The sequence below is a fragment of the Mixophyes fleayi genome, chromosome 3, assembly GCF_038048845.1.
Source record: "Mixophyes fleayi isolate aMixFle1 chromosome 3, aMixFle1.hap1, whole genome shotgun sequence".
NCBI lineage: Eukaryota > Metazoa > Chordata > Amphibia > Anura > Limnodynastidae > Mixophyes > Mixophyes fleayi.
In genome coordinates, this window is record NC_134404.1 from 34,998,138 (window position 1) to 35,023,999 (window position 25,862).

Here is a 25,862-nt window from a genome sequence, read left to right on the forward strand (position 1 = left end):
CTTGGCAGCCCTGCTCTTACCTGAAACAATGCAGTTCCTGTGAGTAATTATTTTATAGCCAGTGCTGTCATACAAGTACATGCAGGTCACATGTTACCTCCTCATAACTCTTAATGTAAAGATAAAATCCATGTATTACATGTTTATATTGTACTTTTGAAGGGCTTCTGTTATATTTCAACCTATTCTTTACATTTGTTGTGGCTGGGGAGATTTAACTCCTCATATAAACGTGGTTATAGATGGCAACAGTGGCAGCTACAAGCTCACAGTAAGGAGCTACTACCCAACATACACACATCAGCTGGTTCACACTATGCAGGAAGTCGCAACCTTTAATTATGTTTCACTTTACATAACCTATATATTATATCAATCAGTACATTGCATCTGTCATAATCCTGACAGTCTTTATTTTAATTTCTGCTCCAGAATGAAGATATAGGTTTATCCCAACCACACAATTAATCTACATTTACAGTTTTACTGATATTTTTTCATATTCTAAAACAATTCTGGTCTGGGGGAGTTCTAGCAGAAAGTTATATCAAGTCTAGCACTGTTCTACACTTATTTAGAAATTGTCCAGTAACTGCAACACATCAAGATCACAAACCAAGAGGAGATCTATACTAACCCATTATGGATAATTGGAGAACAACTGAATTAAATTATCTTAAAACTTTTGGGTTGATTAAAACCAGGATTCTCCATCTGAGAGATGGTTTGTTCAAACACCATTGTTTAATCAGTCCGATCATTTATCTTGTTATGTTTACTGACATTTTGCCCACTGGGGGGAGGGGGCTATTTATTGTATGCTTAATATAAATGTATGATAATTCCTAAGTATTCTACTAAGCAAACAGCAGCAGATTCCATGCCTAATAAATGAAGATATATAAACCTTCCAACATTAGAAAATTAAAATCTACAAACCCCTCGTCTGGCCTGACCACGTTACGCCTCCATTATCCACATGCTGGTACTTTACATTGCTTTTATCACCGTCTAGACTCAAAAGGTAGAGATATTGGGACATTTATACCTATATATGTTCTTAAGTATTTATAGAAAGAACATAGATTTGCAGACTTCCCCTCATCCTTTGTAGGTGTACAGTATGAGGGGTATTCTAGTACACAGACCTGACTCTTCATATCTAGGAGTCCAACAAGGGACGCTGAATAGAGATGTGGTGAGAATGGATGTGGAATAAAGAATTACAACACTAGTTCTATAGAAGAATAGATTTATGGGGAGGGCGGCCATATGAGTGGGGTTCTCCTTAAAGGATGTTATTAGACAGAAATACAAGTACATAAACCTTATATGATCATCTCCTATGCCGCTGTCTACCACACAATCTATATTGTAATCATGTCTACACCCACGTCAGGACCCCAGTGTTTGGAATATGCTGGGAGGGAGGATGACAATCTCTCTGGAAACTGCCTCTTATGGAAGATCTTCATCTCTGTCCCGAAAATGTCAGGTGGGCATTTGGAGTCTTTCCAGACCTTGAAATCCAGAGTTCCTTGGTTACACGATCCTCTCACTTTCTGCCTGTAACACAGAAAGAGCTCAGCTCACACAGTAATCGCTGCTTAAAGTTGACCTGTACAAAGCGGAGGCGGACATTTTGTTGGCTATCTCAATATGCGGCCATAACAGTTCCGGATTAATTGATATTCGACATTCTCATGGATTTTAATTCAGTCCACAAAATGGCTGCTTTCACTATGTATAGGTGACAGATCCACTGTCAAAGCGATCTAACGCTAAAAAAAAACTTATGATTTAATTTATAAAATAATTATTATTTTCACTGATCATGTCACCCATCCTAAGGGGTGAAGTAATCTAATGTCCACTTGGATCAATTATCACAAGACATCTGCATTCATTATATCTATATCCACATATACACATCATAATCTGTCATTATTATAAACTGTATTCTTTCTCCTTTAACCTTGTCAGCCACAAGTTCTAGAAGATGGTTTATGAAAACGTGTCGCATTGTAAAATGATGATTACACGTAGCACGTGATTAGACCAGAACTTATTTTGAGATCATCTATAGGCTTGGCTAAAACATACAGCAATACGGCCATTGCCGTGAGGTCCTGCTGCCCTCTGCTGGTCTATGAGGGCATCACATATTGGACTGTGACGTACATGAGCATATTGGGGTGTAAATAACTGATCTGGAGGGCAGTGCTGTGAAAATCTCTACAGTGGGCGACATCTGGTTGGCCTGAAGCTCTCCGGTTAAGAAAGGTCTTTGGAAAGTGTATGTTCTGGGATTTCCTGTACAGACTTTAGAACACTTATACCTGTTTAATAACCCAAGTAAAAACTGTGGGCCTGATGCGTCTTTGGACGCAAGTCCTGTTGTGTGCCGTATCTTGCTCTGCTCATTCAACGGACTTTACACCAGGGAACGCAATTTATGTCTGGACACAGATGGCACAACAGCCTACGACATGAAGCGTAAGGGCGGACAGACGTAGACATTGTACAGTAAGGGCGTGCCAACGCAGATGTGGCAAATTCAAGCTCAGGGTTACTCTTGAGTACAAGTGTTTCAGCTGTATCATTTGCTGCAGCTACAGGGCAGGTATAAGTGCCACCTGATAGTGATGACTACATGTAGGTGTGCCACTAGAGAGCACAGAACAGGTGTAAGTACCCACTGATAGTGATGACTACATGTAGGTGTGCCACTAGAGAGCACAGAACGGGTGTAAGTGCCACCTGATAGTGATGACTACATGTAGGTGTGCCACTAGAGAGCACAGAACAGGTGTAAGTGCCATCTGATAGTGATGACTACATGCAGGTGTGCCACTAGAGAGCACAGAACAGGTGTAAGTGCCAACTGATAGTGATGACTACATGTAGGTGTGCCACTAAAGAGCACAGAACGGGTGTGAGTGCCAACTGATAGTGATGACTACATGTAGGTGTGCCACTAGAGAGCACAGAACGGGTGTAAGTGCCACCTGATAGTGATGACTACATGTAGGTGTGCCACTAGAGAGCACAGAACAGGTGTAAGTGCCATCTGATAGTGATGACTACATGCAGGTGTGCCACTAGAGAGCACAGAACAGGTGTAAGTGCCAACTGATAGTGATGACTACATGTAGGTGTGCCACTAAAGAGCACAGAACGGGTGTGAGTGCCAACTGATAGTGATGACTACATGTAGGTGTGCCACTAGAGAGCACAGAACGGGTGTAAGTGCCACCTGATAGTGATGACTACATGTAGGTGTGCCACTAGAGAGCACAGAACGGATGTAAGTACCCACTGATAGTGATGACTACATGTAGGTGTGCCACTAAAGAGCACAGAACGGGTGTGAGTGCCAACTGATAGTGATGACTACATGTAGGTGTGCCACTAGAGAGCACAGAACGGGTGTAAGTGCCACCTGATAGTGATGACTACATGTAGGTGTGCCACTAGAGAGCACAGAACAGGTGTAAGTGCCACCTGATAGTGATGACTACATGAAGGTGTACCACTAGAGAGCACAGAACGGATGTAAGTACCCACTGATAGTGATGACTACATGTAGGTGTGCCACTAGAGAGCACAGAACGGATGTAAGTACCCACTGATAGTGATGACTACATGTAGGTGTGCCACTAGAGAGCACAGAACAGGTGTAAGTGCCACCTGATAGTGATGACTACATGTAGGTGTACCACTAGAGAGCACAGAACGGATGTAAGTACCCACTGATAGTGATGACTACATGTAGGTGTGCCACTAGAGAGCACAGAACAAGTGTAAGTGCCCACTGATAGTGATGACTACATGTAGGTGTGCCACTAGAGAGCACAGAACGGATGTAAGTACCCACTGATAGTGATGACTACATGTAGGTGTCCCACTAGAGAGCACAGAACGGATGTAAGTACCCACTGATAGTGATGACTACATGTAGGTGTCCCACTAGAGAGCACAGAACGGATGTAAGTACCCACTGATAGTGATGACTACATGTAGGTGTGCCACTAGAGAGCACAGAACGGATGTAAGTACCCACTGATAGTGATGACTACATGTAGGTGTGCCACTAGAGAGCACAGAACAAGTGTAAGTGGCACCTGATAGTGTTGACTACATGTAGGTGTGCCACTAGAGAGCACAGAAAGGGTGTAAGTGCCACCTGATAGTGATGACTACATGTAGGTGTGCCACTAGAGAGCACAGAACGGGTGTAAGTGTCACCTGATAGTGATGACTACATGTAGGTGTGCCACTAGAGAGCACAGAACAAGTGTAAGTGCCACCTGATAGTGATGACTACATGTAGGTGTGCCACTAGAGAGCACAGAACAGGTGTAAGTGCCCACTGATAGTGATGACTACATGTAGGTGTGCCACTAGAGAGCACAGAACGGGTGTAAGTGCCCACTGATAGTGATGACTACATGTAGGTGTGCCACTAGAGAGCACAGAACGGGTGTAAGTGCCACCTGATAGTGATGACTACATGTAGGTGTGCCACTAGAGAGCACAGAACGGGTGTAAGTGCCCACTGATAGTGATGACTACATGTAGGTGTGCCACTAGAGAGCACAGAACAAGTGTAAGTGCCCACTGATAGTGATGACTACATGTAGGTGTGCCACTAGAGAGCACAGAACGGGTGTAAGTGCCCACTGATAGTGATGACTACATGTAGGTGTGCCACTAGAGAGCACAGAACGGGTGTAAGTGCCACCTGATAGTGATGACTACATGTAGGTGTGCCACTAGAGAGCACAGAACGGGTGTAAGTGCCCACTGATAGTGATGACTACATGTAGGTGTGCCACTAGAGAGCACAGAACGGGTGTTTGCAAGTAAGAGAAAATAGAAAATGCATTTTATATACAGTATGGATTAAGAACATCCTGATTTATGTATTTCATGTATTAATGCTTATAGTATTCTGATGGGACTTTCTATTGCACATATATATGTGCTTATCCTGCAGTCTGTTCTATCCGTCTGCATACACTAGTAACCTTTAGCCAGATTCAAATGGAAATGTATCTTTAGATCCACATGTATCTGAATGCGGATGTGCGTATGTACAAGTTACGTTCAGGTTACTTCCGATCATGAATCAGGCCCAATGTGTTCTGTAAACTGGAATGTAACGGTAACTCTACCACAAAGCTGGTAATAGAGTAGTGTTTTTGGTGACACTAGAAATAATGGTTTCTATACCCAATTACTTCCGTTTCCTTACCGTGTAATAAGTGCCAGTGGGTATATACCCTAACCCTGAGGGCACTCACCTGCTTTTCTGCCTGGTTTCACTCTCAATGTAACCAAATGGAGTCTTCAACCATTCAAACCCATTCACAGTCTGACGGCCCAGTGGAACCTGGGGCAGTTTCTGCAGGTTCAGATCACGGATTTCCTTGGCAGAAAACAGCCTGCCTGGAACACAAAGAGAAAAGGAAAAACCCAACACTGCAGCAGATGAATTGTCACCTTGTACAAGGTTATCCTGTGTACTACATCTATCATGTGCTTCCTACGTCTGTTCTCCCCCTACTCCTACCATGAGCTCTCAGTGCCTCTCTGTGCAGTAGTAGTGACAGTCACCATCTGCTGCATCTACAGAACAGGCTGCACCTAATAGGTAAGTTATGCAGCAGAAGCCACAATCCATATCTCATACTGCTGAGATCTAACGAGGTCAAAACAGTGGTCTAAGGGGCAGATTAAATTCAGAGCAAGCTGCCGCGAGGCGTCCCCGGCACAGTCCACCGAGACACATCGCCTCAATGTTCTGGCTCAAATGTCCTCTCATTTTGCTTTGTATCCCATAGAGGAGCGAGGAAAAACAAGGGGAGATTCTGACCATAATGGCGCAGGCAATGTCTGCTTACACCTCACATGTCTTGTAAAGTCATCATACCCATCACCTGACAGGCCTCACCCATGAAGTATCTCGGCTGTTGGCAGCTATGAAAATGGCTGTGAAGTTTATGGCTAATTAGAATTCATACAATTACAAATTACAAAAGTAATTTCCACCCAGAATGACTTGATGCAAGTGTATCCTGTATCGGCTGCTCTGCAAGTCTGTACCGCTCTGCGCATCGGCTGCTCAGCACTCCTGTAACGCTCTATCTATAAGCTACTCTGCACTCTTGTACTGATCTGTGTGTATAAGCTGACCTGCTCTCCTGTACCGCTCTGTGTGTAGAAGCTGATCTGCGCTCCTGTACCGCTCTGTGTGTATAAGCTGACCTGCTCTCCTGTACCGCTCTGTGTGTAGAAGCTGATCTGCGCTCCTGTACCGCTCTGTGTGTAGAAGCTGATCTGCGCTCCTGTACCGCTCTGTGTGTAGAAGCTGATCTGCGCTCCTGTACTGCTCTGTGTGTAGAAGCTGATCTGCGCTCCTGTACCGCTCTGTGTGTAGAAGCTGATCTGCGCTCCTGTACCGCTCTGTGTGTATAAGATGACCTGCTCTCCTGTACCGCTCTGTGTGTAGAAGCTGATCTGCGCTCATGTACCGCTCTGTGTGTAGAAGCTGATCTGCGCTCCTGTACCGCTCTGTGTATAAGCTGATCTGTACTACAGTAATAGTAACATTAACAAATTAATATATAAAACAACAGTGGACTTGAAGATTTCTTTTTCCACGTACACCTGACTGACGCTTACTGAAGCACACTGCTGTCTGAAATGTGTTTTAGCAGAGAACAATGGCTTGTATACTGCTCTACATGAAATATAATTATAGCACCAAAGTTCTGGCACAGTATGTGATCTGTACATATATATTTGTGAATGTTTCAAGATGCTTTTTAATATTAGATCATTATACATTTAGTGAGCACTTAACCCATTGGCTGCCATGTAAGTAACTGTTATGTCTGTAATACCACTGGCAGGTAGCGGAGGGTCCCAGTTACATCATACATCGACCACAGTTGTGGTAAGGGGTTTGATTATCGATGACACCTGTAGCTGCCGCCCACATAATCATCTTCCCACAAATATTACACAGTTATACATATGTGAAGGTAGTGCGACCTCACTTCCTACCCAACTGGCATTGGATGTTTGATCTCCAAAGAGGTCCTGCCTTGAGAAGGGACTCCGTGGATGCAAGCTCTGAAGTGAGGCAGATATGTAATCCCAGACCACACTGAGTTTCCAATGGCCACTCTCTGAAATGTTATACTAACCCTCCGCCCCCTCAACCTGAAAGTGATGCACCCCTGCACTGCAAGTGCCATACAGCTAGAAGTTGGAGTGTAATATGGTGATGTAACAATATTCGAGGGTACCTGTCTCACAGTGCAGGGCTATCCTCTCCTCCTCATACCGCTTCTCATACTGCTGCAGGAGGGGGTCCTGAAACAACGGGGTGGGAACCTGTCCATCACAGAAATAAAAGAATCTGTTACTTCTGACTATTTTATGACCATATAGAGCCTGATTCATCTTCAAACGCAATGTGAGCACAACTTGTATGTAAAACAATGTACGTAACTTGTACACCCGTATTCAAATCCAAGCGGATCTCAAAAAACATTTCCATTTGAATCTGGGTATAAGTATGCCCTGGCTCTACGTCGCCACATGCTGGCAGACAGAACACAGTGCAGGATACCAACATGCATATGTGCAATATAAATTCCCATGTTTTCATACATTTTTTACATGAAATGCATAAATCAGTGTGTTCTTAATGTGCACTGTATATAAAATACATTGTAACTGGTGAAAATGATACTGCTAAAAAATACGTAGAAATCCAGAAGATAAATCAGTCACATCTGCGTTGTACGTCCTTACTGTACATTGACTACCTCTGTCCGCCACTACCCCCCCCTGTTCCCCCATTCCGCCCTCAAATCATAGGCAGCAGTAAGTGTCATTTGTGTGCAGACATGATTTGCATATATTTGCATACACTGGCGTAAATCCGACTCTGGCGCATGCACGCAGCTATGTCACACAAGCTACGGCACGGAAATGGATTTACATCCGAATATGAATCAGGCCCATAGTGTTGAATAAATGTTACCTACTACGTATGTAGGTTACCTGGTTTATCCCACCAGCCGGCCCACTGGGTGTACAGGACAGTCAAACAGATAATATGATATACAGGCCACGGGCCAATCCTGCTACTCCACTCAGCGCACAAACTGGCGAGATCCATTAGATGAATAGCTTCACACCATGTTACCAACATGCTCAAGAATCATCTGATCAATTTCCAATCGTCGCCAGGAGATACAATCATTTTTGGGCCCAATTACAGAGAATCATTGGGGTAATAACCCAATATGTTGGCCCAGCATTAGGAAATCACAGGTTTTCCTACTATAACTAGTTAGAACAGTGACAGGCAACCGGATGTGCTTCAGGGGCCCCATGGACGGTCATCTAACCCTCAGAAGGTCCACACATTACACTTAATCTCAGTCATAAATTAAAATAATACATTTAATCATAGAGAGAGACACCCATCTGTAACAACATATCAGCAGGTACTATAAACAGATAGTACAAGCTACAAGAAACAATTCTTCTACTAACATACAAGGCCGTCAACAAAATTGCACCAACATACATCTCCTCACTTGTCTCAAAATATCTCCCAAGTCAACACCTCCGTTCTGCACAAGATCTGCATCTCTTTTCCACTCTCATCACATCCTCCCATTCCCAGTTACAGGACTTTTTTCGGGCTGCACCCACTTTGTGGAATTCCCTCTCTCGCACAGTAAGACTTTCCTCTAATCTTCAAGCGTTCTCTGAAAACCCACCTCTTCAGAGAAGCTTATAATATTCCTCAACCACCCTCTTAATCTCCCTAGGTTACCCTATTACACCCCTCTACACAGCTAACACAAGACAACAACCCCCTGACCAACATTGCTGGCGTGACTGATCACACAGCCCACTCAATACTTTTACCTTTGCATTCTAGCTGGTCCAATGTGCAATATGATGTAGCACATGTCCTTGTGTTTCAAACTCCCATTGTCCCATGGACTGTAAGCTTGCGAGCAGGGTTCTCTTACCTCTCTATCTGTCTGTATAACCAGTATTGTTTTATTAATGTTTGTTCACAATTGTAAAGTGCTACGGAATTTGCTGGCGTATTATAAATAAATGATGATGATGATGACAATAAAGCAGGAAGGAGCTGGGGGCCACAGGTAAAGGCTCGGAGGGCCTCAAGTTGTCTTGGAGCTGTTTCTTGCCTATCACGGAGTTGCAATGTGAAATCACAATGTACAATTCTCCTTACAGCAATGGCTAACATTTACCTTACTCTTCCCACCATACACGTCTACAATGACATGAGATCAGAGGGTGTAACACAATGAGTCTCCTGTGAATTTGGATAAACATTGTGAACTGTACGAATGTTTCTTATTGAGAGTTTTGCTGTGTGATTGTTAAACCGTTGTTGCTAAGCAGCTGACAGTGTATTGAAGCCTCCGAGGAGGAAATAAATAACACAGACTATTAGGCTTCTCTTACCCGGAGGTATTGCTTGCAGAGGCGATTAATAAAAGGGTCATACTCAGAGGAATCGTAATCTCTCATAAATGCACTACCCTAGAGGAGAAGAGACAGAACATTCAATAAAGATCTATGTCCTAGTACACACATTTCCCTTACCTCTGGCAGCGATCGCACAACTCACAGCAGTGATCTGAGACTTATTTCAGGATAAATTATAGCTAAAAATGCTGTATTGTGACATCAGACATCACATACTTAAAGCAGACATGTAGCTTATGTTATAATGCTACAAGCTGTACTAATATTAGCAACTAATCAGATATCAAATTAGTGCAAATTAGGCTAAGGAAAGTCAAATGAGTTCCACCATGATGTGTCGCTTACATACAAAGACAAGGGGCATTTTCTGGGCTGAAATACCAATCAGGGGGCACAGGTAGGAAAGTAGTGATGTCATTGTGGTACCTCATGTCATCCGTGATGTCACTTGTTCTTAGTGAACTGATAGGTTAGTGGTCCCATCCACACAATGGCTGCCTCCACCGTGTGTGAGTGACAGGTACTCTCTATCTAAGCAGATTATCAATGAGAAGGAGATAAACTCAGCATATGTTTGTTCATCCCTGTCTATCCCCATCAGGCCTCCAGGTGTTAGGGAACGGAAGACAACCATCTGCAAATATCTAGCTATAGATGAATGCGTATACAATTTTTTGTGGGCATGCCAAGTACGGAAATGTTTTTCTTACACAAAAATAATTACCACAACTGTAGATGATCCCCTTAGTTTTGGGTGTAGAACAAAGAGTCAAAATAAAAAGCACGCACTTAACTGCCACACTCTATTTGGACCTCGCTGGATCTAATAGTTCCACCACACTAATCTTCTCCTCAATGCCCCTTCCCATTTGGGTGAATAGGATGTATACGAGAAGGACAAATGACAACCAAGAAGAGGGGAGCAGAGTGCGGAATGGGACCATAAGATTGAGGGGGGGCCCTGGTAAATCCTGTATAAAGGATGTACCAGCTGAATAATGGTTTAGGTTCTATTTTAACTTTTGGGAATCTTTATTAGAGTTTTGACCATTTATAGAACAGCTGCTCAGTGTGTACCTTTTTATTGCAATATTTCAAGTACTGCGCTAGAAGATGCCGTCTCCTACTTTCTATGTCCTCGCTGGACTGGCCGTCTACGTAGCGCTCAATGGTTTTCTGTAAAGGTTCTGCCACGCGCTCCGTCCACCTCTTGTGCTGAATCTCCTTCCTGCGCAGCTCAGCGCTGTCCGCTCGTCTCACAAACTCCTCTATACTCTGATGAAACAGAGGGCGACAGGAAACAACTTCTCTTATACAACAATGTCCAAAACATCACACAAACATATTGATTTGTGGCAGCGACATCTGAGTGGTTACTGTAAACATTTTATGCAGAAATGACTCTGACATGAACGACATCTTGCCCTCCGGGACGCTGTTGTTTTTACAGACGATGGATGGCACTGAGAATAGACTGGGCTATTTTGGCTATGTTGCCCTATCATACAGTAATTAAGGACAATTCCCCCCCTGGGTTAAATGTGCCAGCCCTATGGCCCTATGGAAGCCATTTAATTTACAATGTTACTTATATCTCTTAGAAACAGAGAAATATAGAATGTGACGGCAGAAAAGAACCACTTGGCCCATCTACTCTGCCCATTTTTTAACCCATTGTTACCCTCAACCTTATTTGATCCTTAGTTCTTGGCAAGGATATCCTTATGTCTGTCTATCACAAGCACTACTGTATTTGCCTCTACCACCTCTGGATGGATAAATATTGCCTGGAAGTTATATCACTAGAGTTAGACACAGTGGGCCTGATTCCTTAAGGAAAGGAAAGCAAAAAAATGAGTAACTTTCAACCATGTTACATTGGAGGGGGAGCTAAATTTAAAATGTGGGGGCAGATTTATAGTTGGGGAAGGGCACGTCCTAGATCAACTTTATATTTCAGTGTAAAAATAAAGCTATCAAGTATTTGTGCACTACATGAAAAAACAGACAGTATTTAACTTATGTGCAAAATAATAAACTGATATGCACCCCTTGCATTGTAACATGGTTTTGTCCAGGATAAGACTTACTATTTTTTTTGCCTTACATTCCTTAATGAATCAGGTCCAGTATCTGCAGAAATTACAGGAATATTACATTGGGGACAGGTTCCAACAACAGTCTGGATACATTTGACACCTTAGTGAAAACATGGAGTGGATGTGATGGACTGATCCCAATCTATGGCTGTCCCAGTTTTCTGTATCACTGCTATGTGCAGTCTTCATACAGTATCACCACAAGTCATATCACTATGATAAAAATGTCACTACCAATGTAGTGCTATAGAAACAGAGCAGGCGAGGAACAGAGACAGCATTAGAGCCCGGGAATATAGGAACAAATTGCAGAGTCCTATTTTAGCTTTATCCTCCTTCGGGCAAACGTCTGCCCAGCTTTGTGTTTCATTTACAGAAAATACATTTGTTGTTTGCAGTCCGACTCCCATCTCTCTGTGAGTGTCACTATGCAGCACTCTCTGCGGACTGAGAGTTTATCTGTCTGCGATAGTTTCATGTACCTGGTTATATTGATGTTCCGTGTTCAGCACACACTGTGTCATCGCATTGATCTCCTTGCTTTCTTCATTAACTAACAGCTGAGAAAATAGACAGCAAATGTCAGCACAGGTCACTAACCAAGGGGCGTCCAAAACAATATGCAGGGCATTTGTTTTCATATGAAAACCGCATTATGCTTTATATACTACAGCAGATAAAATCTTCCTCTTCACGTACGTACAAATTAAAGTAACTAAAATTATTTTTAAACACAGATAAATCCTATAATGTAGGCATGATCTATGAGGAAGCAGTTAATTAGTGCTTGCAATCGTCATCATCATCATGTGTTTGCACCCCTAGGCTGGTGCAAATAATGTGGCGGTAAATCAGCGCCTGCATTCAGGACTGCAGATTCCGCGCACACGCTCCTTACTGTACTTGGCCTATGTTAGAACGGCCCTTCCCACCCCCATTAAACCTCATTATCCAGGGTATTCCCACCCAGAAAAGAGGAACTAGATCTGGATGAAGTCCATTACATTATAACACTGCTTCCAGCAACAAATGCCAAGAAAAGCCGTAAAAAACTCAACAACGGAGGATGAAGCAGTCAAGAAACGGACACAGATAATGCGTGGGGATGGCCTGTAAATTAAAACAGTGCGACTATTGGTACCTTGTTGTCGGAGGCAAATGGGTGCATACCTATGGGTGACAGGTCTCAATACAATACCTAGGAGAGGACGTACAGAAACATCTACTCTACAAACTAAGGCCGCACAAGTTATATGATTGACCTTTAATGAAGAACAACACCAGTCCCACCTATAGGAAAGAGGTAAAGGCAAATTATAGTAAAAACAAAAAGTTCCCCCCCCCGTCTTGGGGGTAAATGTATTAAGTAGCAGATTTCTGCAAGTCGCCGATATGATGCGACTTTGCAGGGGAACTTTACTTTCAAGGTCAGTTTTTCCTTGAAATCGATTGTTTTAAATTTCCTCTGCAAAGTCACCGCATATTGGCAACTTGCAGAATCCGCTAAGTAATACATTTACCCCCTGGGGTTTAAACTCCTTGTAAATACATATTCCAGTGCAGGTATTATCTATACATAAGTTCACATCCACCAAGTGCTATTTAAACATAAGGACTGTCACTCCAAATTTAATAAACACCAGTGTGTTAACTCCTCATTTTAGTCTTATATGCAGGGCCGCCGAGAGGAGGGGGGGGCGGGTACTAATTACCCGGGCATGTCAGGGGGCCCGGCCCAGGCCCTAGCGCCGATGATTTTTTTTTAAAAAAGAAACAAAAAAATGTTCTTTTCTTTTTTTTTTGGGAGGGGCTCGGTCGTTGGTGGGGGGAGCAGGGTAGTTAAAATAAAAAACAAACAAACATACTCACGTGATCGCGTCGCCGGCATCCCTCCTCTCTACTCCTCTGTGCTCCATTGCTCCAGACTGACTAAATGCCGGATGTGACATCATCATGTCACACCCAGCATTCAGTCAGTCTGGAGCAATGGAGCACAGAGGAGCAGAGAAGACCAAGAAAGAAAAGAGAACAAAAGGTAAAAGCAGGGAGGAAAACGGGGGGGGGGGGGGGGCTCAGAGGGGTTAAAAAACGAGGGGGGGCACAGAGGGGTTAAAAAATGAGGGGGGCACAGAGGGGTTAAAAAACGAGTGACAAGCAGCATGGCACAGAGGGGTTAAAAAACGAGCGACAAGCAGCATGGCACAGGGGGTTAAAGAAAAGAGGGACAAGCAGCATGGCACAGGGGGTTAAAGAAAGGAGGGACAAGCAGCATGGAGGGCGCAGTGTGAACATAAGGGGGCATAGCGTGGTGATGATAATGGGGCACAGTAATGTGTGTGTGATGGCACGGAGCTTTTGGCAATGTAGTGTGTGTGAGGTAGATGGTGGCTAATTATTGGCTGCTATTTTGCTTGCGGGGTAATGGGAATACTATTTTAATGTTGGGACTGGAGGAAGGCCTAACTATTAATCATGGATGCTATTGATTTAACGGTGGGACTGGCTGTAATTTTCTAAATATAGCCATTTTTTTTTCCAAATAGGTTCTCTAATATTCCAGGATCCAGACAAGCCGCAACTAAAGAAACCAGCAGCAACGTGTGGTAAAAGTGAGAAGAACAGGTAGGACAGAGCAGCATAGTGTGTGAAATGTTGTGATTCTAGTAGGGACAATGCCAATGCTTGGTGAGTGGTGAGCCCAGTAGGCGCAGGCCAAGACTAAACTCTTTCTGTACACACTGCATTCTTCCTATACTACACAAGGGTGCTAGATGTCCTGAAAGTCAGGAGTGCTTGGACAAATGTCACGCTCCGGGGAATTCAGGACCTAGTGATTTTGTTGTGCTAGCCACGCCCCAATGGCACATTGCCACGCCCCCAATTGTGTGACCACACCCCTGAAAAATTAACGGCGGCGCAATTTTTTTTTGCTTACTCAACTATAAGGGGGGGCCCCATCAATTTGTTGTACCGGGGCCCTGAATTCCTCTTGGCAGCCCTGCTTATATGTGTCATATGAAGATCACAAAAAATCACTAGCACGTTTTATCACCTGCTGTACCATCATCAGAGTTTTACATTTACAAAGAGACCTGTTATAAATACTGCTGGCATCATTTATTAGGCTACAACAGGTCCTGTTTATTTAGCAAACTGATTCTTACATGTACAAAAATGATATTGACAGTAACGTAGATGCCTTAAGGATTATCTTTATTATGAACTGTCTTCAATAATATTGTAACTGGGATCATTATATTAAACATATATTCAACAGGTGATGAAACGCGTTGGTTGATTTTTTGGGTGATTTGTTGATATGTGTATATATATGGATATATTGTTTTAGGATTCCATATGTATTCCATGCATGTTCCTAGAATATTCTAGGCAAAATATATACTACAATCCAAGTATGAACCAGCTGCTGGTATCCCTATAACACAGAGCATCTCTCCTTTGTGTCTTCTGCTGACATGGGAGAATGCGCGGTATCTCGTCAGTATGAATCACATTACCTGGACGTGAGGCTTCTGTACGAGCCAATCGCTGGTCTTCCTCAGGGAAGTGGTAGAAAGTGATACTGGACATGATGGCGTAATCTTCTTAGGCTTCCTGAATGGTGCACTCTGAGGAATAATGTACAATCAGGATTAATGAAAAGACAGGAACGCAGCTGGAAAAGACTATCCTACCTTTGTTTTTAAAGGGAAACTACAATGAAAAATGCGTTTGCCTAATTAAAAATCATTGCGCAGGGTATTGTAACTTACTGGAACAACTCACAATACTTCAAAAAGTACTTCTGCCTGAAATTATCCGTTAAAGTTTAGTAACACACTGTTGCTGCTATTTGACTGATAGTTTGCAAGTAATTAACCTATGTTATCATGTGAACAAATTGTTTCCATAATTACAGATGTTCCTAAAGAAGGTCAGTTAATTACAACATATTTGTCAAATGGCAACAACTGAGTGTTTGGGGTTTCAACAGAAGATTTCAGACAGAAGTATTGGGAGGTAAGTTGTATTATCCAGTGCAATTATTTCAATTAGGCAAATAATTTTTCAGCAGTGTTATTAAAGTGTGGGTGTCTGTATCTGTGTGTTCCAGTAATGATGTTACTGTGACTTACCTTAGATGTGAAAGTGTTGGAGCACAGTGTTCTATTAGTGAATCCTTTGATTTGGAGATCGGAATGGTCAGAAGGACCATTTTCTGTATGCAAGATGTTTTTCCTCCATCCATTCTGACCAAATGTCTCTAATTTCCAGGTAAAGTCCCTGGCTGTAAAGATTTGTCTCTAGATATATCCCTTGTTTTTCAATTCTAACCAAGTGCACATCACATCTCTCCTTATTCTGTACATTTATTTCAGTTCTCTCTATCTGTTCTTTTTATCTGGGATTTAATATTTTTTGTAAATTTAGTAGATATATTATGATGGGGACTGTGGTGTATGAGATCAGTACAGGTTAGTACCATGTACAAGGTGTCCCAGGACATGCCTGTGACATGATAATAATGCCACCAGCTCACTAGTCCATAATAAATACTATTTTACACTGTCTCTGCCTAACACAATAGGGTTCACTTCACTGGTCATTCATGTGTGAAAACTGCATTAGTCAATCAAAGGGTTACGGTAGGAGTATTCAATGTATGGAACGTGTACCAACCCGGCTACTTCAGACACAGTCAAGGGGCAGTTTCACCACATAAATAAAACTGAAAATAAACAGTGTGATATAGAAGTAACAAATTTAATATATTAAAACAAATTATAAAAAGACAGAAAAACAATTTGACAGTTGCTTAGTACACTTCTCCACGTATCAAAGATTCCCTAGACTGACTGTACACACGTTAATGGGTACTTAGGAGGAACTGACAGACAATAGACGGCTACCATGACGAGGGGCCATGGCGGAGCCAAAACATGGGCCGATTGCTCTGAACTGTGAGGAAGGAGATGACAGTATTCAAGCAACTTGTACACAGACTGAAGAGATATTATTACTGTTATGTAGAACATTGTATTACTATTATTGTCTTTGATTTGAAAGACACCTTATGATACACTGAAAATTCTTTTACAGGTTTGACGAAGGTACTTTAAATTCCTCAACAAATTAGGTCTATAGCTTACAATAGTATAACTTACCTCAATAACTAACCCCGTGACAGCCCTGAAATTACCCCTCAAAACAGCAATAAAAATAAATTGTCCTGAGACACACGCGATACCCCAGAGAATGTAAACACACTGGGCCTGGTTCATTAAGGAAAGTAAGGCAAAAAAAATTAGTACGTTTTCTCCTGGACTAAAGCTGGGTACACACTACACTGTTTTCGTCCAATAATCGTCTCAAAACAGCCGACATACGACCGCTCGTTCAAAAGTCTGGTCAGTGTGTGCAGTGACACGATGGTCGAAAGTCTGCCCAAATGGACGATTGTTGCCTCATATGGTTGGTCATACCGTTTAATATTTTCATTCCAATCTCGTTTCCGCTGTGTAGTGTGTATAAACTTCCGACCGATCCACAACAGTGAGTACGAAATTACAATCATTGCTCACGACAACATGGCTGTAAAAAGTCGCTAAAGGGACGTCCGCTCTTCCCTTTATCGTCCTAAACAAGGCCAATGTGTATGCAGTCCATGGACCGAGCGATCGGACCATCGATCGCGTGTAAAATCGCTTTGTTACAAATTTCTGTAGCCTGTACCCAGCTTAAGTAGTTATTGAACCCTCCGCACTAGAAAATTTCTAATGTCAACTACGGTGTCCCATTTATGATAGGTTCCAAGGGAATGCCCCTCGAATGCAACATGGTTTTGCCCAGGTGCAAAGTTACTCCTTTTTTTTGCTTTTCTTTCCTCATTGAATCAGACCCATTCTGTCCTAAGGTCAACTCACGGATGCTGGACAATTATAAAGGGGTTTTTCCATCTTTTGGATAACCAATGTATTTATTACACCTGCCATCCTACCACTTTTATTATATATATATATAATTTAGCTTACTTCAGGGCTTATTTACATGAACAGGGAGGATTTTTTCATGCCCGTTGCCCATGATTATGACAGGCGATAACTCTGCTATAAATGGATGCTGGTTTCTGGTTTGTTTCATTTTTACATCATGTGACCAACTATATTATTCATTCATTGGGGGGAGGGGGTTACAGTAAATTACAAGCCATCTGAAGGTGTAAAACCATTTTAAGACAATTAAGATGCACAATTTATACTTCCACATAATCAACTAGGAGCATTATTCGCTGTCCATCATAGATATAAAACACCTTTGCAATTGCTATTGTGTATCTTAAAGATAACAATCAAACTTGACTATCTAGAGGAAGGAAAAATTATAGTAAGTTTTCCATAGGTGAACCTGCGATCGGATAATTATCGGATCAGTATAAAATGGTAAAAAAAAGTCACTGATTATTTTAACTCTGTTTCTGTCTATTTGGGGGCGTGATAACAAACCTCAGCACGCATGACTTTAATGTCTATCTTCAGTGTTAATTCACACATGTGCACTGGGTAAATTGGTGAAACGCGTGAGTCACATGTGTTAATGATGTATTTTTAAAGTGCCCTTTTATGAATCTATTGTTCTGGAATCACACATAAATTTATGATAAATACAGCATACTGCATTAAAAATATGAAAATTCACCCTAATTTAATGCACTTGAACAATGGATGGGTGTTAACGAGCACACAGTGGGGGATTAGAGACTGGATCAGTGCGGCTCTCCTGAGAACATGTCTAGACTTGAAGAGAGACAAAACTTATGTACAACTTCCTACTGCAGTCTTCTGTCACGTACTGTAGGGGAAAACAAATCTTAATATTAGCGTGAACCTTATTGTAATCATTGTGTCCATATATATCACAACTGAGGAACAGTAACCGACAAATGTTTCTTTATTTGTGTTATGTGAAAGTAAACATGAAACTATTATCTGTATTTATGTTCTGTGTTTGGATAAAGACCTTTCTGTGGGAGCTATTTATCAACCCTCTACAGTGGATATATTACTATTCTTTATATCCATATGTATTTGCGGTGTATTCATGAAAATACATTAGGATATTTTAACTAATGCGCATATCATTCACCTTATAGGTCCTCATAGGCTTTTATTTTTATTTAAAACCATCTCATGAACTGATACACACTATTAATAGGTAAATGTTTTGACACACGTGTAATTTGTTCACCTCTATTTATGATCTATTTATTACGTGTTATATTGATTGAATGACTTCCTGCTCATACACTTAAAAGGTGAAATAAATTCCGATAGTGAGCTGTTCATAATATGTATGATGCTAGCTGATGTCTGTTGGTTTTATGCTATGTTATATTAGTTATTCCTACTATTAAATCTGCTAAGAGAGTGAAATATGGCATATGGGTAGGAGGTGTGTAACCTACAGATGAGATTTCTCTTATTTTAAATATTAATAATAGAGACTACAGGTGAAATTCATTTAGCCGCAAGGTTCCATAGTAACGTTTTGGCTATGGTTATTGCGAGAATGACCATCAATTACCGTAATGAGAACTTCACGCTTTACCAAAGCAACACACGGTAACACACTGCTTGATGCTACTGTGGCACTTTGCTGATAATTGAAATATACACATTATATACACTAATATATATATATATATATATATATATATATATATATATATATATATATATATATATATATATATATATATATCAGAATGCTTCACTGCAGTTCACCCCTCTGAAGAAGTCATAGTCCTAACGGCGAAACGCGTAAGAAACTGTTTGGTGCAGGGATTCTCCATTGGCTTAAGATTTGCATGGGCCCTTATGGAGATCTGCAGCTAATGTGAACACAATTTATGAAGACACATGACGTCATGGAAATATTTTGCCATGTCTTCTATTACCTTAGACTACCCATATTTTAATTTGAGGTATCTGCAGGGAGTTACTCCATATTCACCATGCGGTCACCATGCAGGAACTTCCATCATATTCTTGCCTTCCTTATGGATTTCTAGTTTTTGTCAGCATTCGACATGCACCAATTTATTAATCCTAAAGTCAGGATACAGAGTTTACAGCTTTTGTATTGTAATTAGATTTGTTTTTAGGTGTTCTTTATATATGCGATATTACAATATGTTTGATACTTATTTTGAGGATTGACAGACCTAATTTTTAATATATGTTTTATTGAATTTTGAGGGCATTATTGCAATTAGATAAACCTGCCCTATTAAGAGCTGTCTTTTGCCTTTTGTGCACAGAATATAAGAAGTTGTGATACCTTGGTCTTAAGTGATTAACATTCGGTCATTATATAATTCATACGGATAACCACTTAGGACACTGAAGCATTTTCCTGTAGTAGGCTAATTATTGGACCGTGTCTCTCCCTATAGAAACAACAGGTTCTGTGTCACGAGCCGCGACTCGCTTCTCCTGCGTCCCGGCTGTTACTATTACAGCCGGGACGTCACTTACGCTTTTTCGTCCCAGGCCGTCACCTAGGCAACAGCCGGGACGCTCTCAGTTTATGCGCCGCCCACGGCAAATAAGCAGCCAGGCCCCTGCTTAGATGGCCCCACTGTTTGCTCAGCCTCCTCAGGCAATAGGAGGAGGGCTGACCTAATGAATTAGGTATCCCATGGTCGCATATTAATTATGCATTCCTGGCCCCTGATTGGGTAACATCTGTATATAAGACAGCGAGGGCTTAGCCTCCCTGCCGGGTATAGCTTCTGGACCCCTGGATGCTGACCTGCTTTGTGTTCCTGTGCACTCTGTTGCTATTTGGATTGACCTTGTATTCGGACGCTGCTTCTCTGCAGATTGTCCTGACATCTGGACCTGTTTCCTGGATATCCTTGTTTGCTACCAGTCCTGACCTTATTGCCTGTCCCTGACTATTCTGTCTTCTACGGACCCCTGATCCTGGCCTTTCTACTAATTAATCGCTAACATCCTGGTTAGCTCCTCCTACCTGTCCGCTGTAGTGTTGCTCATAAACTTGCACTACCTTAGAGTTAAGTCCTGGGGGCATCCAAGTACCTGTGAGTGCGTCTAGCTCTACGGGAAAGGCGGCCGCTACAGATGAAGACCTCTACCGTCAGTTCTGCAAGTTTATGCCAAAGCCACCAGCAAAACACTCTGAAATCCAGTTCACATCACTTCCTTATAATAATGTAGTGCAGGGGGGAAACATATGTAGATACACAAAGACAGAAGACACTACAACTGCAGTCATCTATACAGTGTTGCACCCACTAGAGCCATTACCTATTGGGAAGAGTGGTCACTATGTCCACGTATATTGCAATTGAATATTAATAAAGTAACACACAAATAGCACTTATAAACAATTCATGAACTCTCAAAGTTCATTTGCTAAATACAAAATATACGGGCGCGCAGCACATTTCGCCTTGTACTATATGTGCACATTGCGCATACGTAAGTGCGCACTCACTCTCCACTTTGGGGAAGTGTCTCCTTGCAGGCGCTGTGTGTGAACATTTGCGGGACTGAGGGCTGAGATGTGGTTTCACAGATAACCGTTTATTTTTTCTGTGTGGAATAGAACTTGCGGAACTGTTCCCACTACAGAGCTTTAAAACTAATCTCCTCAAATCACAGGGGTGTACCGCCAAACTGATACAAAACACACAGCGCCAAACCTTGCATCGAACTTTAGTGGATCTCACCAACATTTATCTTTAAGAATCAGAGCTACTATTTCCTTTACCATGATATACAACAAGAAAAGTAATAAGACATGGACAGATGCTGGGATGTATTTCAGCTAAACATGAGACCCACCTTAGTGCGCTCTGGACCAGGCAGTAGATCCTTGGGCAACTGTGCAGTCTGCGTGGTGATCACCCCCTCCTTCATCACTCTCCTGCACCCAGACATCATCTCACAATTGGGTGACACTTTCCCTATTGTTTGAAATATGAGAGCGATGATCAGATTTTGACCAGTGTTAGATGTTTATAGCTTCTGCATTTTTTTCATAAAAAGTTAAAAAAAAAAGTTTAGACATTACAGCCAGCCATTCAGAGTATGTTCATGGGGAGAGCAAGAACTAGAAAGCCAATGTTAAACGTATTACTTTCCCTGCCAAATCAATCCACGGGTCAAGTGAAAGCCTAATCATAAGAAGGGGTGAGCACCTCAAAATAATAGAATATGCATGCCCCAGAATATGGCTGGGTACACAGTATAGGAAGTTACTGCAGATGTGATTTATGTAATGAAAAAAACAAATCAACAGACACAATATGTTTTGGTGCGATGACCAAAGGGTCATTTATCGTGTGATTTGCACAATAGTAACATTAGTGTGTACCCAGCTTAAGAGAACTGTGGGCCTGATTCATTAAGGATCTTAACTTGAGAAACTTCTTATTTCAGTCTCCTGGACAAAACCATGTTACAATGCAAGGGGTGCAAATTAGTTTTCTGTTTTGCACATAAGTTAAATAATGACTGTTTTTTCATGTAGCACACAAATACTTGATAGCTTATTTGTACACTGAAATTTAAAGTTGATATTTGTGTGCTACATAGAGGAGTGGAGTCAATGGGCAGAGAGCCCAAGGAGGAGGTTTGCAGTGTAGCTGGTGAGCAAACGTTATAGGTAATGAGAACAGGAGGGAAGAGGGCCCTGCTCACTAGAGTTTACAATCTAAAGGGAAAGGGGAAGACAAACAGTGGACATTTGGGCGTCAGCCAATGTAAGGGGATCTGAGGACAAGAAGCTAGAGTGGGAGAGACGGAGGATGAAAGAAGATGAGGTATACTACATGGTGACAGTGGAGGACTGTTTAAAAATATACAGGCTACAGGATAGTCTGATAGAACAAGGGAGATGGTTCCAGTGGTGGGGAGCAGCACAGGAGAAATCCTGGCTAAAGGAGTGAGAGGAAAGGAATCGGTCATTGGTCGACCAGAGAGTACAGGGGGGGCGGTATGTATAGGGATGAGATTGGAGATGTAGGGAGCATTGGAGTTGGAGGCTGCCTTGTACATGAGGGTGAGGAGATTGAAGAGGATTCTGTAGAGGAAGGAAAGTCAGAGTAAGGTTTAGCAGAGAGGGGAGGAAGAGGTGGAAGTAACAGGATTGGGCAAGAGACTGAATGTGAGGGGCAAAGAAGAGGGAGGAGTCAAGAATGACACCCAGGCAGCGGAGTTGGGGAACAGAGGGAATGGTGTTGTCAACAGTGATAGAGAGGACGGGAAGGAAGGAGACTCTTGATGGAGGGAAGACCATGAGTTCAGATTTAGCCATGTTAAGTTTGAGAAAGTGTAAGAACATCCTAGAGGAGATGGCGGAGAGACAACTGGACACCCGAGAGGGGAGGGAAGGGGAGAGATCAGGAGATGAGAGGTAGAGTTGAGTGTCATCTACATAGTGGCGGTACTGGAGCCCCGAAGGAACTGATGAGTTTACCCAGGGAGGAGGTGTACAGAGAAAAAAACTGAGGGTCAAAGACAGAACAATGTGGGACTCCAACAGGAAGGATTGATGGGGGGAGGAGAAATCAACAGGTATAAACAGAAAAGGAGCGATTGGTGAGCTAGGAGGTGAACCATGAAAGCATGGTGTCAGAAAGACCAGTGCTTTGAAGGGTGTGGAGTAGGAGAGGGTGATCCATGGTATCAAGGGCCACAGAGAGGTCCAAGAGGATAAGCAGGGAGACATGACCCCTGGATTTGGCTGAGAGAAGATAATTGATGACTTTGATCAAGGTAGTTTCTGTGGAGTGGAGGGGGCGGAAGCCAGATTGGAGAAGATGAAGGATGGAGTTATCAGAGAGGTAGCTGCTGAGACGTTTGTAGACAAGCCGCTCAAGTATTTAGGAGCCAAAAGGAAGAAGAGAAATGGGGTGGTAATTAGAGAGTGAGGTGGGGTCAAGATTTTTTTTTTTACGAATGGGTGAAACAAGAGCATCTGTAAAGGCTGCGGGGAAGATTCCAGTTGAGAGGGACAGATTGAAGAGGTGAGCAAAGTGGGAGCAGACTGAGGGTGGAGAGGGCAATATAAGTGAATGGATTTTGTCACTCGTAGTGGGATGGAAGGAGTGGTGGTGGCTGGAGGGATAGGAGGGTGGAATGGTAACGTTGACAAAAGAGTGATGGGAGGAGGAGATTTTGCACCTCAATTTTGAAAGTGAAAAAGGTAGCAAAGTCAGTGGCAGTAAGAGAGGATGGAAGTGGAGGAAGAGGGGCAAAGGAGTGTGTTCAGAAGTGGAAAAGAGGACTGTGAAGAGATGAGAGACTTGAAGAATGGTTGTTTATCGAGGTAGAGGGCGGAACTATAGAATGAGAGGATGAACTTGAAATGAAGGAAGTCTTCCAAGGAACGAGATTTCCTCCAGTGGCTTTAGGCGGTACGTGTGCATTTTTTAAAGAACCGGGTACATTTGGAGTTACAAAGTTGGGGTGTAGAGCAGCAAAGGTGAATAGAAGAGAAGGGGCAGCAGAGTCAAGAGCGGTGATGAGGGTGTGGTTGTAGAGGGAGGCCAGGGTGGATAGAAGAGAGCAGAATCAAGAGCATCAAGAGTGCATCAACTAGAACATGTACTGGGACCAAGTGAAAGTTATGTTGTATTGTTTAAAAGTCTAATTAACTCAAAATTCCCCAGGAACCCCAACTGACCTATTACACTAAAGCAGAACATCATTGTTACCTGCTCTCCTCCATGTAGCAAATAGGTGGGACACCCCATTGCCTGTAATTTGTTGCTGCCAGATGCCATATCACCCTTTAGATCACAACACACAAGAGTGGAGTATGTCCAGCCCTCTGTCATAATAATAATTAGAGGAGTCCTGGATTCAGTCCTCCTTTGCTGTGAGCTGTAGCAGGATACAGGGACTCCCGGCATAAGCCACTTGCTACATGGAAAAACTGAGAGAGTTATTCAAAAGTGGACAACACTTTTATGTAACATAAACACTAAAACTAAAAGTAGCCAATGCTTCAAATAAAAGTATACTAATAATATTCACAAATGTCTATGTAAAAGTTTCAAGAGTTTATCAGAACTGAAGATATTTGACATTGAGTTGTGAACATGGGGAAAGATTTCTCCACAGCACAGCAGACATCCTGTCTTTAGGGCTATTGAAGGACAGTACTCCGATACATGGGAAATAGAAATACAATGTCAGATATCTAAAGTTCTATAAAGACAATGGTGTTTACATATAGGCTTGTGAATGACATTAATAGCATTATATATATATGGTAGCTTATTTTTAACTATTTCAGTCATCCTTTAAAATCCATCTCAACTCACACGTCATACATGACAAGCAGCACCCTCTCTACATATCTGTGTTTAACCTGTGTCATGGTGATCACCAATTGCAGATTATAAAGCAGCTCACCCATAGATGTACAAGCCCAGCTCCACAGGGCAGTTGGTAGTAACGGCTAATTTAATCCTGGACTCGAATGTGAACAGGTAACCCCAGCTGGTCTCACAGTGGGTGTATGAATGTAGACAAGTCCTCAGCTGGTCTCACAGTGGGTGTATGAATGTAGACAAGTCCCCAGCTGGTCTCACGCAGGGTATATGAATGTAGACAAGTCCCCAGCTGGTCTCACACTGGGTATATGAATGTAGACAAGTCCCCAGCTGGTCTCACACTGGGTATATGAATGTAGACAAGTCCCCAGCTGGTCTCACACTGGGTATACGAATGTAGACAAGTCCCCAGCTGGTCTCACGCTGGGTATATGAATGTAGACAAGTCCCCAGCTGGTCTCACACTGGGTATACGAATGTAGACAAGTCCCCAGCTGGTCTCACACTGGGTATACGAATGTAGACAAGTCCCCAGCTGGTCTCACACTGGGTGTATGAATGTAGACAAGTCCCCAGCTGGTCTCACGCTGGGTATACGAATGTAGACAAGTCCCCAGCTGGTCTCACGCTGGGTATACGAATGTAGACAAGTCCCCAGCTGGTCTCACGCTGGGTATACAAATGTAGACAAGTCCCCAGCTGGTCTCACACTGGGTATACAAATGTAGACAAGTCCCCAGCTGGTCTCACACTGGGTGTATGAATGTAGACAAGTCCCCAGCTGGTCTCACACTGGGTATACAAATGTAGACAAGTCCCCAGCTGGTCTCACACTGGGT

At 42.5% G+C, this 25,862-nt stretch overlaps 1 protein-coding gene across 1 annotated transcript; it reads right to left on the bottom strand.

Moving 5' to 3' along the window:
- Positions 1-355: 355 nt before the first annotated feature.
- LOC142143484 (protein FAM228B-like) lies at positions 356-25,651 on the bottom strand. Its single transcript, XM_075201356.1, has 9 exons — positions 25,103-25,651; positions 21,524-21,645; positions 15,173-15,283; positions 12,137-12,214; positions 10,633-10,830; positions 9,532-9,609; positions 7,317-7,404; positions 5,307-5,451; positions 356-1,566 (listed from the first exon to the last, which is right to left on the bottom strand). The coding sequence occupies exons 1-9, from the start codon at positions 25,104-25,106 to the stop codon at positions 1,368-1,370; spliced, it is 1,023 nt and encodes a 340-aa protein (XP_075057457.1). The 5' UTR covers positions 25,107-25,651; the 3' UTR covers positions 356-1,367.
- Positions 25,652-25,862: the final 211 nt, after the last annotated feature.